The following is a 14,421-nucleotide window of genomic DNA, read 5'->3' as shown; positions in this document are numbered from 1 at the left end:
ATGGGAGACAGACACAACCAAGGGACACACATACAAATAAAGAATTGCGAAGTGTGGAAAGCATCTTGGATGACCTGGAATGGGTTTCCTTACATATGGGAGTCTGGGACAGGTTCCCGAGGATTCTGGTTGGATAAATGTGTCCGTAAAAAAAAAACCAGTAGTAATAGCTACTTGCTTGCCAATTTCAGGCAAGGAGCCATATCATTCATGCGCATTATTATCGAATTATTATCTTCAAAGAACACTGGGAGGCTGCTACCATTTTATGCCCATTTTGCTGACTGGGTCACTGAGGCTAAGCTCCCTCAGTTTTCCAAGAGAAGCAGAGAGGCTGTGGCTGATGTTTGCAGAGGTCACTGTTGTTGAGGTTCAGCTGGGGGCGTGGCATATATAACTTCCCAGGACCCTTCCTTGGACATTCCAGGGTCTGGGAAGATGTATTATTAATGAGAGCCTCCCAGGTCATTTTTATCATCTGGGCCTCCTTCACACTTCTTCCTCTCTGTGGATGCCCACCTAGACCAGCCCCACACCCAGCCTTGTGCTGGCAAACCATCTCTTGGATAGGTGTGGGGAAGCTCTGATATGGAGCCTCTGTCAGTTGTTGGTGCAGACAGGTGTGACATCTGGAGCAGCTGCAGCCACTTTGGGACCATAAGAGGAGTGCAGCCCCCCATACCCACCACGGTAGAGCTAGGAGATGGGAGAACCTGGCTCCCAGGTTTGGGTTTTCTGTCCTTGTAGCTGAAGGTGTGTGTAGACAGTGGCCTCATGGAGAGGACAGAAAGATGCCAGCGTGGATCCTCTGAGAAATGATGCCTGAATCGAATCTTAAAAAATGAGGACTTTGGCAGGTGAAGTGGGGAAGGCGTTTCAGAAGGAACAGTATAAACAAGGACACAGAGACATGGATTTGTTCCAGAAAAGTGTATTTCGATGGAACTGGCGTATAGAGCAGGACACAGAGCAGTGTGAGATGAGGCCAGAAAGGCGGGCAGGGCCGACCTCACAGGGCCTTCCACACGAGGCTGAGGGCTGGAACCGGCTCCTGGGGCCGGGTCAGTTCCAGGACCCTTCTGGGGCTGTGTGGGGAAGGGGCTGGGGGCCAAGGTGTCAGGGAGGAGGCTGAGGCAGCTGGAAGCCAGGCATCAGGGAGAGTCCGGGCTCTCAGTGTCAGCGCTGACCAGTCACGCTGAGGACTCTCCTGCCCCTCGCACCCAGCCATGGGGAAGACACTGTCTCTGATGCATTGCCGGTCCCACAGAAGGGACAGAAAGGTCTGAGGGACCACCTATGCCCCATAAACCAACAGAAGCTGGGGCAGAGCAGCAGGCAGGATGCCAGCAGCTGTGGGGACGCAGGATGCTGAAGTGGCCACAACTGGGCACAGCCAAATCATCTAGAAAGGCAGGCACGGAGCTGACCCCTCGGGAGACAGGAGCTTCCCTAAGTCACAGGGACCCAGTGAGCGCCCGACTGGACACGAGAAGGCAGGTCCCTTGGAAGGGAACAGAAAGAAGGGACCACAGACTGGCAGGCTGTGGAAGCTGAGGCGGCAGATACGGGGCCTGGGCAACAAGGCGGGAAGTGCCACCCTGTCTCCCCACCCCCAGGAGGCCACACATGTTGCTGGCCCCCAGGGGAGGCTGCTTGTGACACCTCATCCCCTTCGCATCAGCTGTCTCGGTAGGAACGCAGAGGGCTGGGTCCAAGAGGGGTCACAGGTGTTGGGAATCCAGCTGGGGCAGCTCGGGGGGCTGTTCAGGAACCTTCTTTTCTGAAGGGTCTACATCCTTCTGGTCACCAACTGGAGCTGGCACAGGTGCATCACCTGGAAACGGAGGTAGGAAATGGTAGCACTAGACATCCCAGCCTCCGCCCTCAGACTCAGGTATCCGGGCCCCCAGCCCCTCCTCCCTCAGACCCGGGAGTCCAGCCCCAGCCCCTCCTCCCTCAGACCCGGGAGTCCGGGCCCCCAGCCCCTCCTCCCTCCGACCCAGGAGTCCGGGCCCCAGCCCCTCCTCCCTCAGACCCGGGAGTCAGGCCCCCAGTACCCCCTCTCCTCCCCTGAGCAGGGGCCGGCACCTGTGTCCGGGTGGAACTTGAGCTGTCCCTCAGGGCCGGGGACCGGGTCCTTGCGGCCTTGCTGCTGCTGTTTCCTCTGTTCCATTTGCAGAACGGCCTGCAGGGGGCGAGGGAGGTTGCTCAGGCAAGAGGGTCTGATGCTGAGTCCTGAGTCTCCATGGCAACCGGCTCCTGCTCGTGGAGCAGGCCCTTCTCCATGGGCCTCAGTTCTCTCTCATTGACAGCTGAGCCCAACAGTTAAAGACCCAGTTGGCCCTCCCCTGTCACGGCTGGGGTCACACCTTGGGACAGGGAAGCCGTCACTGAAGCAACGCGGGCTCTGGCCCTCTTTCTCCTGGGCCCTCCCGCGCGACCCTCCCACAACCCGCTGCCATCATCCAACATGGCAGCCGCAGCGCCGTCTGGAGGGGACGTCTGTCCTTATTCAAGATGGCGGCTGGAACCTGGGGAGGGACCAGGGATCAACACACGGGCCTCAGGCCTTCCCAGCCTCTGGACACACAAGGACAAGGGCCACCAAGGACTCAGGGGATGGTCCAGCCTCCCCGCCGGTCACCTGCTGCAGCTCCCGCTTCTGGGCCTCCAGGCGGCCCTGGGAGCGTCCCAGGGCCTCGGTCTCCTGGCTGAGCCGCTGCGCCTTGGCGTTCAGCTCGGCCTCGCGGGCAGCCAGCTCCTCCTCAAAACGCCTCAGCTCTTCCTCCGTGTAGGCAGGGTGCATCTCCACCGTCTGCGGGGCGGGGACAGGGGCCAGCCGCCCGGTGACTCCAGCGGGGCCCACCCACGATGGAGAGGGCTCGGCCGGTGGAGGGGCTTGGAGAAGGCGGGGGCCTGGGCCATGTGCGCGGATGGAGGAGACTCGAGTGGGAGCAGGGGAGGGGGACAAAGACCCAGAGAGAGGGGGTGGGGGCAGAGAGAGCAGACCCCCAGAAAGTAAGAGAAGTGGCCAGAGACCCTGAAAGAAAAGTTAGGGCTGGGAGGGAGGGGTATTCAGGACCCAGGTCACCCCCCATGTCCTCACCTCCCAGCCCTCCCCGGTGTCCCCAAACTCCTTCCTCTGGGTGGATGCGAGGAACTCCTCCAGGGTCACGAGGCGGTCCTGGTTGGTGTCCACCTGGGGAGCCAGGGAAGGGTAAGCGACAGAGCTGGGCACCTCTCCATCCCCCCCCCCCCCCCCCCCCCCCCCCGCGCGCACATTCTTCATCACGTGCTCCCGCATGCGCAGCCGCTCCTCCTCCATCTCCCGCATGTCGTCTTCCTCGTTCTTTGGGTCATACACCTTCTCCAGCTGTAGGGTCAAGCGAGAGTCAGGACATATGGAGGGGTCCAGGGCAACCTCTTCCCTACGTTACTCCACCTCTTCAAACAACCAGACAACTTCAACCAGTCCTCGGGGCACCCTGCCCCTCCTGGCAGCCTCTTTTTGCCCCAGGGGCTGCTGGGAGTTGTTTTCAGGGGAATCCGAGGAGACACGTGGCTGATCTGGGCATCCTCTGTTCCCAGGGCTTCCAAGATGCTCACCTCCTTGGTGAAGAGGGCCTCCAGCTCCTGCTCATCGAGGACACCGTCGCTGTTGATGTCTGAGGGGAAGATAAGAAGGTATCTTGGGGGACAGAGGACGGGGTGGGTCAGGTTCCTGAGGGACCTGCTAGAGATGGAATCTGGGGCTGCTGCGGGGTCTGTCATCAGAGGACAGGTAACAACAGGTCTCTGACAGTAAAACGGTGGCCTTTAGGCTTTGGCGCCCCATGGGTCTGTTACTGGCACAGCCCATTCCCTACCAACCAGGGTCCCAAGAATGGAGTAAGTGAAGGTGGGGCTTTACTGGGACCATTCTTGGGCTGTTGTCATGCAGGATGCCTTGATCCCTAGCACACGGTGATCTGGGCACAGGATCAGCCCTCTTTGCCCAGGATCCAGGGGCCACTCTAGTTGCCAGAGGAGCCGCTCCCTGCCCATCCAGCTCGTCGGACCACAGGGCTCCAGGCTCCTAAGCCTCATGGGCCCCGCTCACTGTCTCCACTCTTCTGCTTACTCAGATCAGCACCCACAACTGGTCCCGTGGAGATGGCCGAGAACCTTGACCTTGCAAATCCACTGGTTAATATTTAGCCCACATCTTATCTGACTTTATTTCCTTGGCTTCCACGACATCATTCTCTCCTCTCCAGCTGCCGCTCATTCTGCTTTGCTGGCTCTGACCTCTACCGATTGGTGCACCCCGGGGCTCCGGCCTGGGACCTCTTCTCTATCTAATCTTGGAATCTGTCCAATGGTAGCCAGTAGCCACACGGGGTGTTTACATTTAAATTGATTAAGATTAAAATCTCAGTTTATCAGTCCCACTTCTACTCAATAGCCACATGTGGCTGGTGGCCGCCATATTGGGTGGCACAGAACATCTTCCATCATCACAAAGAGAGTTCGATTGGCCAGCACTTCCTTAGATGGGTTCTCCAGTCTCAACTTTCAGTGCCATCCCTAAGGTGCCTGCACACATGAAGAGCCAACTGCCTACCCTCCGTCTCCACGTAAACGTCTAACAGACAGCTCTACATTAACAGGAGCAGACACAGTCGCCAATTTTCCCTGCCAGGCATGCTTACTCTTCCCTCCCCATCCTTCCAGTTGTTCAGGCCAAATACCTTGGAGTTACCCTTGACCCTTTGTTTCCTCCTAATCCTCATCCAGCCCATCTGCGAGTCCTTCAGCTTAACCTTCGAGAGGAATCCAGAATCTGACCTCTCCTTCCTACTTCCTACAGTCCAGTCTCACTAGGCTCCTGGCTTGGCCCTCGCCCCCAACAGCCTGTCCTCAACACAATACCCACATGGGTTCAGGCAGATGGCATGAGTCCTCTGCTCCAAACCCTTTTGTGGTGTCCTATGACAGACAAGAATAAAAGCCAAATTCCCCACCCTGGCTGTAAGGCGCTGAGGGGTCCGGCTGCTGTCACCTCCCCAGCCATCTTTCCTATCCCTCTGCTCTTCATGCATTCTGCTTCCAGTGACCTGGGAAACCCACCAAGTTCATTCTTCCCTGTGTGTGCTTGCTGTTCCCGCCACCTAGAACGTTCTTCCCAAACATCTGCAAGGCTCAACCCCTCACTTCACTGAGGTCTCAGTTCAAATATCACCTCTTGGGGCCGGCCCAGTGGCGCAGCGGTGAAGTTTGCACGCTCTGTTTCGGCAGCCTGGGGTTCACTGGTTCGGATCCCAGGCACGGACCTATGTGCCACTTATCAAGCCACGAAGTGGTGGCATCCCACATAGAAAGTAGAGGAAGATGGGCACGGATGTTAGCTCAGGGCCAGTCTTCCTCAGCAAAAAAGAGGATTGGCGGTAGATGTTAGCTCAGGGCTAATCTTCCTCAAAAAATAAAAAATAAATAAAACTACAAAAACATTCACTTCCTTAGTCGTCAAACCCACTTTTCATGTGCCTGGTAGCCACATGGGGCTGGTGGCTGCTGTGCTGGACGGCACAGACTAGAACATTTCCATCAGCATAGAAAGTTCTATTGGTCTAGTAAAACCTTCTCTGAGCAGGCTATCTAAAATTGTCACTCTAGGCCCCTAAGCCTGCTGTCCTTGTTTCCAGGGTACACATCACTACCTGAGACTGTCCCATAGAACCTACTTCACTGATTCTAAGATGTCCTTTTTTTCTTTTTCCTTTTTTTTTTTAAAGATTTTATTTTTTTCCTTTTCCTCCCCAAAGCCCCCCCGTACATAGTTGTATATTCTTCATTGTGGGTCCTTCTAGTTGTGGCATGTGGGATGCTGCCTCAGCGTGGTTTGATGAGCAGTGCCATGTCTGCGCCCAGGATTCGAACCAACAAAACACTGGGCCGCCTGTCGCGGAGCCCCCAAACTTAACGACTCAGCCAAGGCGCCGGCCCCCCCTTTTTTTCTTTTTCCCTTTATTTTGTCATCCCCGAAATCGGGCGGCATCTTATCACCTGTGTCAGCTTAATGGGCGGCTTATGTAAATCTCTAGTGTATCCTACACTCCATGGTCTCTGAGATTCACCGAAACCCAGTAGGAGCTGCTCGCCTGACCGCTGGCTCTGCGAGGGGCACTGCGTTTGTCCCCGGCTGGATCCACAGCATCTCTGAGCAGCTTGGTCTTTGGAGCTTAGTAAGCGTTTGCTGAATGAATGAATCGGGCCCTGCTAAGCTCTGTTGACAGGCTGTAGCTTCTGGGTCAGGGTCCTGGGCACACCCGAGGGGGCCTGGCGACCCAGGCTGTTTCCCGATAGGAAGAGAATGAAGGAGGATGTGTGTCTGAGCCACCACGGAGAAGGGGCTTCCCAGGTCCCCGGACGCCTATTGACTAGGGCTCAGCCATAGGGCTCCCAGAGGAGACCAGGGCCTCTGGGCTGCGTGGGAGGGGGGCCCGGGCCTGGCGAAGCCTGGTTCGCTCCATCAGAGGATACCAGCCAGTCCTCCGAACCCAGAGATCTGGCGCCTCCCAGAAGACGTCTAACTCTTCCTCGGCAGATGCTAGCAGTCAGGAGGGGGAGGGCCTTCCAGACCCCCCGGGGAAATGGGCTCTGACCTCTTCAGCCTGCCGAAGCCCTGCCGGGATGGGGAGACCCCTTCTTAGCATTCAGGCCCCAGAAAGGTCAGAGCCCAGGGTTCAGCCTGGGTCTTGGGACTCGCTCCCCACCTTACCATGCAGGATGAAGAAGGTCTTGGGGTTAAACCTGTTGGGGTCCAATCCATCCAGCTCCTCCCATACCTCCTTCAACTGGGCTTGGCTGCCCTGTGGAGGGGAGAGCCAGGGGCTCATGAGCAAGAAGTCTGGGTCCCCCCATCCCTCAAATGTCATTCCCCTCAAGCAAGAAAACCAAGAAAACTACAACTCCCAGCAGCCCCTGGGGTAGCTGGGCATATTATAAAAGGTACTTTTTGCCTCAGGGTCTGCTGGGAGTTGTAGTTCTTCAGCTACTTTCTTGTCTTGCGGTGCTTGACGACTTGGACAAGGTCAGGGGTGGGCACGAATGGGGGTCCTTACAGGCACATTGACTTTGGGGTGCTCTCGGTGCCGGCGCTGTTGCTCTTCCAGCTTCCTCTCTGCCTCCTTTCGCTGCTCCTCTCCCAGTGACTCCAGATACCGGCGTCTCTCGTGCTCCTTGAGCATCTCATAGCGTTTGAACTCTTCGTGATGGGCGGCGTCGTACTGGGCGAGGTCCCGGGTGGCCTGGGGAAAGGCAGACGGTCACTCTCGTCTCACCTCTCTGTCCAGCGCCCCAGTTCCAGCCTCCAAACGCCAGGGTCTGAACCTGGCCAGCCTCCACCCTGTCCTGGGTCTCACGTCCTCATCTCACCCCTCGGTCTCTGTGATCTGCTCTTGCCTCATAACACAGCCTCCTCTGTTTGTTTGTTCAACAGAGATCAGGGCAGTTACACAACAGCAGCTTTAACCCACCTCTCTCAAGTCCTCGACCATCTCAAGATCTTGGAGAAATAAGTAATAAGGAACAACGTCAGGAAATGGGCTTAATATGGAGAGCAGTACAAGTAGGCAGTAAAGAACATGAGGTCTCTAATTTTTTTGCCCAGGGTTCAAATCCAGGCTCTGCTGTATGAACAAATCCCACTAGTTGTGTGATCTTGGGCAAGTTACTCACCCTCTCTGTGCCTCAGTTTCCACGTCTGTAAAACGGAGATAACATACTCTATTGGGTTGACTAGTATCCCCACAAAATTCACGTCCACCCAGAACCTCAAATGTGACCTTATTTGGAAATATGGTCTTTGTGGATGGCATTAGTTAAGACGAGGTCTTACTGGATTAGGGGGAGACCTAACCCCAGTGATTGGGGTCTTTATAAGAAGGCTGCAGAAAAGACAGGGAGACACAGGCAGAGTGCCATGTGACGACGGAGGCAGAGCGCCATGTGACGACGGAGGCAGAGGTCGGAGTGATGTGTCTACGAGCCAGGCCATGCTGGCAGCTCCAAGAAGCTGGAAGAGGCAAGGAGCAGACTTGCCTCCAGCGCCTCCGGCGAGCCCAGTGATCCCGATTTTGGACTTCCGGCTTCCAGAACCGTGAGAGAACACACTTCTGTTGTTCTCAGCCACCGAGCCTGTGGTGACTTGTTACGGCAGCCACAGGAAGTTAATCCACCCAGGAGGACCCGCCTTGACTTCTGACCCACGCTCTAAGATAAATTCCTGTTGTTTTAGGCTGCTGAGTTTGCGGTTATTTGTTATTCGGCAGCGGTGGGAAATGAATACAGCTGTTGTGTGGGGAACAGACGGCAGGGCCGGGTCCTGAACCTGGGGCGACTGCGGCCCGCAGGGGGCGGTTGTCAGTGACGCAGAGGCCCGGGAGGCTGCTGAATATCCTCCAGGGCACAGACAGCCCCCATAACAAAGCGCGATCCGGCCCCAAATGTCAAGAGCGCGGAGAAACGCTTCTGGAGAGGGAGGCAGAGGCAAGGAGCCCGGTGAGGAAGTGGCTGTGAGAGATGACAGTGGGGCTGGAGAAGAGCACACAGCTTCTGGAATGTTCTAGAAATAAGCAGCAAAAACGTCCAATGGCTACTGCTATGATCTTCACGGCCACTAGGTGGAGCTCCGGTAGCCAGAAAAGCAGGGCCCAGGCCTGGCTGAGGGTGGATCTCCCGTCTAGGGGCCACAGAAGGGCTGTGAGCCCGGGCGAGGCAGGGGTGGGCCTGGGCATCCCCATCCACTCCCCCAGCCCACCCCTGGCCTTCCCCACGCGGCCGGGCTGTGGATCCCAGTTCCCGGATGAGAACTGTATTAGTTCCTACGGCTGCTGTAACACAGTGTCATCAACATGGTAGCTGAAAACAGACAGGGGGCCGGCCCGGTGGCGCAGCGGTTAAGTGCGCACGTTCCACTTTGGCGGCCCGGGGTTCCGGAGCCCGGGTGTGGACATGGGACCGCTTGGCAAGCCATGCTGTGGTGGGCGTCCCACATATAAAGTAGAGGAAGGTGGGCATGGATGTTAGCTCAGGGCCAGTCTTCCTCAAAAAAAAAAAAGAAAAGAAAAACCCAACACATTTATCATCTTACACGGTGGAGGCCAGGGGTCTGAAACTGGTTTCACTGGGCTGAAATTAAGGTGTCAGTAGGAACGTGCTCCCTTGGGGAGAATCCTTTTCTTTCCCTCTTCCAGCTTCTAGAGCCGAATTCCAGGCTTGTGGCCCCTTCCTCCATCTTCAAGGCCACCAGCACAGCTTCCTGCCTCGGCTGTCCCATTGTTTTCTTCTCCTACTGGAGTCAAAGTACCTTCTGCCATGTGAGGTCACACAGCCACGGGTTTCTCAGACTAGGATGTGACATCTTTTTGGGGGACCATAAGTCTGCCTCCCACAAGGACACAGAGGGGACGGCCTCCATCCCAAGTCATATGGGAAGGACAAAACTGGGGAGGGATTTAAAGCCAGATCTGAGTGGAGCCAAGTCTGTCCTGCCTACACCTCTGCTTTCCTTTTCCTTTTTTTTTTTTTTTTTTTGGTGTGGAAGATTGGCCCTGAGCTAATATCTGTTGCCAATCTTCCTCTAAAAAGATTGTCGCTGAGCTAACATCCGTGCCAATCTTCCTCTATTTTGTATGTGAGATGCTGCTGCAGCGTGGCTTGATGAGTGGTGTGTAGGTCCGAGACTGGGATCCGAATCTGGGAACCCCCGGCTGCTGAAGTGGAACATGTGAAGTTAACCACTACACCACGAGGCCGGCCCCCTCTGCTTTCCTGTAGAGAATCTGAGGAGGGCTCTTAGACACTGCTGGCCCTCTGCAGCCTCTGACCTCAGAGAACATGCCAGGCAGGGCGAGCAAGCGAGCGGGCTCCCGTTCCAGGCTCCGTTCCCGTCTCCCCCTCCGAACTCTGCCTCTGGGCCCCCCTCACGCTACCGTCTGGATCAGCAGCTCCAGGTCCCGGGCCTCAAATGTGTGCTGATTCTGAGGGTCGAGGTGTTCAAATTGCTTCAGGAGACTCAGGTGATCCAACTGTACATCTGGATGAAGGGGAAGAGGAAAAAAACAAAGCAACTCATGGAATGTTCTTTCCTTCAAAACCCCTATTCTGGGGCAGACAGGCTCTAAAAGAGGTCACAGAGGGCACTGAGGAAGCCCAGAGGACGGCCTGAATGAGCCTGGGGCAATCAGGGAGGGCTTCTTGGAGGAGGCAATGCCATGGCCGAGTCTGATGCTTAAAATAATAATCACCATGATAATAACTCACTCGTACTCTGTGCCAGGCCCTGCTCTAAGCACGTTAAATATATTAATGCATTTACTTTTCACAGAAATCTTACAACATAGTTTCCATGGTTGTCTCATTTTAGGGATGCAAAAACTGAGGCCCAGAGAGGGCGTGTGACTTGTCTAGGTTACCATCTAGGAAGCGGCAGAGGGAGGAATAGAACGAGTTGGGCTCCAGAGCACAGGTGCTCGACCACTGTGATGGGTTGAAGTGTGTACCCCAAAATTCATTCACTGAAGTCCTCACTGCCAGGACCTCAGAGTGCGACCTTAGTTGGAGGGAGGGTCTTCATGGAGGTGATCAAGTTAACATGAGGTCAGTAGGGCGGCCCTAATCTAATAGGACTGGTGGCCTTATAAGAAGGGGAAATTGGGACACAGAGACACACACAGAGGGAAGACGGTGTGAAAAGACACAGGGAAGATGGCCATCTCCAAGCCAAGGAGAAAAAAGATGTAGAACACATCCCCCTCATGGCCCTCAGAAGGAACCAACCCTGCTTTTTTTTTTTTTTTTCCCTTGAGGAAGATTGGCCCTGAGCTAACATCTGTGCCAATCTTCCTCTCTTTTGTATGTGGGTTGCCACCACAACATGGCTGAAGAGTGGTGTAGGTCCATGCCTGGGATCTGAACCCAGGAACCCAGGCCACCAAAGCAGAGCACATGAACTTAACCACTATGCCATGGGGCTCACCCCCAGCCCTGCTGACACCATGACTTCTGGCCTCCAGAACTGAGAGATAATAACTGTCTGTTGTTGAAGCCACCCCGTCTATGGTTCTTTGTTACAGCAGCCCCAGCAAAGTAATGCAGCCTCCTTGTCCAGAACTTTCCAGGCAGTCAAGAAGGGAGCGCACAAACACACACATGCATGCTCAGCACCCACTTGTTCCCTGGTCCTGAGGCCTCCCAGGGGCCCAGAGGTGAATGAGACCCAGGCCGGCCCTCCAGCGGCTCCTGGCCCGGTGGGGGTGAAAGACACCCAAACAGGTGGCTGGGATCCAGTGGCCTGGGCTGAAGGCGAGGCAGCTCGGGGCCCGGGCGAACCCAGAGGAGGGACAGGCGCCCAGGAGACGGGCACAGATGGAATCTCATGATTCCCTATTCATGCCACCAACGTGCACCGAGCCCCCACTCCAGGCCGGCCCCGTCCGTGGCACCGTGGACACAGGAGGAACCAAACAGTGACGGCATCTGCCTCCCGGAGCCCTGAGTCAAGAGACGAGAATGGGAGGCTAAGGGACGAACACACGACCACAAAGGACTCGAACAGGGGCTCCGTCACACAGGACGGTCAGGGCAGGAGGCCTCTGGGAGGAGGCGACACCTGAGCTCAGTCAGCCACACGGAGAGCCCTGAGGAAAAATGTCCCCGGCAGAGGGAAGCGCACGGGCAAAGGTCCTGAGGCGAGGAGGACGTGGCACTCCAGCACTTCCTCAAAGTGCTGAGGACAGAGGGTGAGCGAGGGCACCGGGGTGGAGGGCAGGGCTGGGCCTCCAAGAAGCAATGAGGAGTGTGGCCTTGATCCCGAGGGCGCAGGGGAGCCACGGCAGGCTCTGAGCAGAGGATGGACAGGACTTGAATGGGGTGTTGTTGTGGGCTGAATAACGGCCCCCAAGGTGTCCACGTCCTGGTCCTGAACCTGGGAATAGGTGACCTCACGTGGCAAAAGGGACTTCGCAGATGTGATCAGACTAAGCATCCTGGGATGGGGAGATGACCCTGGATTACCCAGGTGAGCCCAGTGTCATCAGGCGGGTCCTCAGAAGAGGGAGGCAGAGGGACATCTGACCAGAGTGGAAAGCAGTGTGATGACTGAGGAAAAACACCATGCTGCCGGCTTTGAAGATGAAGGAAGGGGCTACCAGCCCGGGAATGTAGTTCTAGAAGCCAGAAAAGGCAAGGAAACAGATTCTCCCCCGGAGCCTTGAGAAGGATCCAGCCCTGCTGACACCTGCATTTTGGCCCCTTTGAGACTGATTTCAGTTTTTGTGGTGGTTTTTTTTTTTTTGGTGAGGAAGATTGGCCCTGAGCTAACATCTGCTGCCAATCCTCCTCTTTTTGCTGAGGAAGACTGACCCCGAGCTAATATCCATGCCCATCTTCCTCTACTTTAATATATGGGACGCCACCACAGCATGGCTGATGAGCAGTGTGTAGATCCGCACCCAGGATCCGAAACGGTGAACCCCAGGCCGCCGAAACGGAACACCCAAACTTAACCACTCGGCCACAGGGCCGGCCCCTGATTTCCGACTTCTGATCTCTAAACTGTAAGAAAATACATGGGTGTTGTTTTAAGCCACTAAGTCCATGGTAATCTGTCACGCCAGCCACAGGAATCTCACACAGGTGCTAACAGGATCACCCCCGCTGCTGCAGGGAAACAGAACAAGTGGGCACAGTGGGGGTGGTGGCAGGGAGCCCGGGGGGGAAGCGATGGCAGTGATCCAGTGGGACCTGAGTGGCAGCCACGGCTGTGGCGAGAAGTGGTCGGGGTCTGGAGATACTGTGAGCGGTTGAAGGGCCACCAGTTGAATGACACAGCACAGCATGTGGGACATAAGAAGCAGCCACTGAACAGGAGATATGTTTCTCATTAGTGACAAGGGGACACGTAATTTACCAGAGATCAAATCAGACTCTGAAACTGTAATAATTAAAACAGCATGGCAGAGGGGCCGGCCCGGTGGCGTAGTGCTTAGGTTCGTGCACTCCACTTCAGCGGCCCAGGGATCACAGGTTCAGATCCCAGGCACAGACCTAACACCGCTCGTCAAGCCATGCTGTGGTGGTGTCCCACATATAAAGTAGAGGAAGATGGGCACGGATGTTAGCTCAGCGATAATCTTCCTCATACACACAAAAAATCCCCCCCAAAAAGGAAAAAACAGCCTGGCAGGGAAGGCGTGGATGCTTACAGCCAAAGGAGGCTGGAGACCAGGCCTGTGTGGTCACCTCAGAGCTCCAGCAGCCAGTCAGGGCCTGGCACACAGTAGGACTCCAGAAAGGTTTGGCCAATGGGTAAAAAGAGTCAGATAGGAATGTAAAGGAAGCTCAGCTCTCCTACTGACCCTCAACACTATCCACCAATGCTCAGGGTCCCCGTCTGTCACACGGGGTGTCAGGAAATGACAGAAGCTGGAGGTGAATCTCAATAAAGGGGGCATGTTCTTACAGTCAGTGATGGGCCAAGACGTGCCCCAGCAGGACCAGAACGTACCACGGGGCCACAATGAGTAAAACAGCACAGTCTGTAGGTAGCCAAAGGGGACAAACAACCCAGATGACCACCGACAGATGAATGCATAAACCACATGTGGTAGATCCGTACAGTGGAATATTACTTGGCCCTGAAAAGGAACGAAGCAAGAATCCACGCTACCCCATAGATGAACCTGGAAAACATGCTGAGTGAAAGAAGCCAGCCACGAAAGGTCCCATATCGTATGACTCCATTTATATGAAACGTCCAGAATAGGCAAATTTATAGAGACAGAAAGTAGATTAGCAGTTGCCAGGGGTGGGTGTGGGAAGAGTGTGGTGGTAGCTACAGAGTTTCTTTTTGGGGTGATGGAAATGTTCTAAAATGGACTTTGGTGATGGTTGCACATACCTCTGAATATACTAAAACCCACTGAATTACACACTTTAGATGGGTAAATTGTACGCTCTATGAATTATATCTCAATAAAGCGGTTTAAAAGAAATGGCACAGTCCAGATACGTACCCAACAAGCCATATCTAGGAATGTTATAAATTGGATGAGATCTTAGAATCTAAACCCACCCAAACCTCTCTTCTCCAGACACATTTTTTTCTTTTTAGCCAATAATTAGACTTATTAAATATAGCCTCAGGGGGCTGGCCCGGTGGTGTAGTGGTTAAGTTCACGCGCTCTGCTTTGGCAGCCCGGGATTTGCCAGTTTGGATCCTGGGCACAGATCTATGCACCGTTCATCAAGCCATGCTGTGGTGGCGTCCCACATACAAAACAGAGGAAGATTGGCACAGATGTTAGCTCAGGGCCAATCTTCCTCAGCAAAAAAAAAAAAAAAAAGTTATATATATATATATATATGTATTCTCAGATA

General features: G+C 55.1%; 1 protein-coding gene across 2 annotated transcripts in view; it reads right to left on the bottom strand.

Annotated features, from left to right (window-relative positions):
- Positions 1-915: 915 nt before the first annotated feature.
- NUCB1 (nucleobindin 1) overlaps positions 916-14,421 on the bottom strand; it is a 20,186-nt gene continuing 6,680 nt past the window's right edge. For both annotated transcript variants that reach the window (XM_023650072.2, XM_070224681.1), the window contains exons 5-13: positions 9,975-10,078; positions 7,104-7,289; positions 6,761-6,851; positions 3,607-3,665; positions 3,281-3,373; positions 3,107-3,199; positions 2,645-2,815; positions 2,089-2,185; positions 916-1,834 (exon numbers count right to left, since the gene is read on the bottom strand). In XM_023650072.2, the coding sequence (XP_023505840.1) occupies positions 1,722-1,834; positions 2,089-2,185; positions 2,645-2,815; positions 3,107-3,199; positions 3,281-3,373; positions 3,607-3,665; positions 6,761-6,851; positions 7,104-7,289; positions 9,975-10,078 (1,007 nt within the window). In that variant the 3' untranslated portion in view covers positions 916-1,721. The remainder of the gene's footprint in view (positions 1,835-2,088; positions 2,186-2,644; positions 2,816-3,106; positions 3,200-3,280; positions 3,374-3,606; positions 3,666-6,760; positions 6,852-7,103; positions 7,290-9,974; positions 10,079-14,421) is intronic.

Source organism: Equus caballus, chromosome 10, assembly GCF_041296265.1.
Source record: "Equus caballus isolate H_3958 breed thoroughbred chromosome 10, TB-T2T, whole genome shotgun sequence".
Classification (NCBI taxonomy): domain Eukaryota; kingdom Metazoa; phylum Chordata; class Mammalia; order Perissodactyla; family Equidae; genus Equus; species Equus caballus.
Note: the sequence above shows the minus strand (reverse complement) of the source record. Positions and strands in the feature narration are given on the sequence as shown.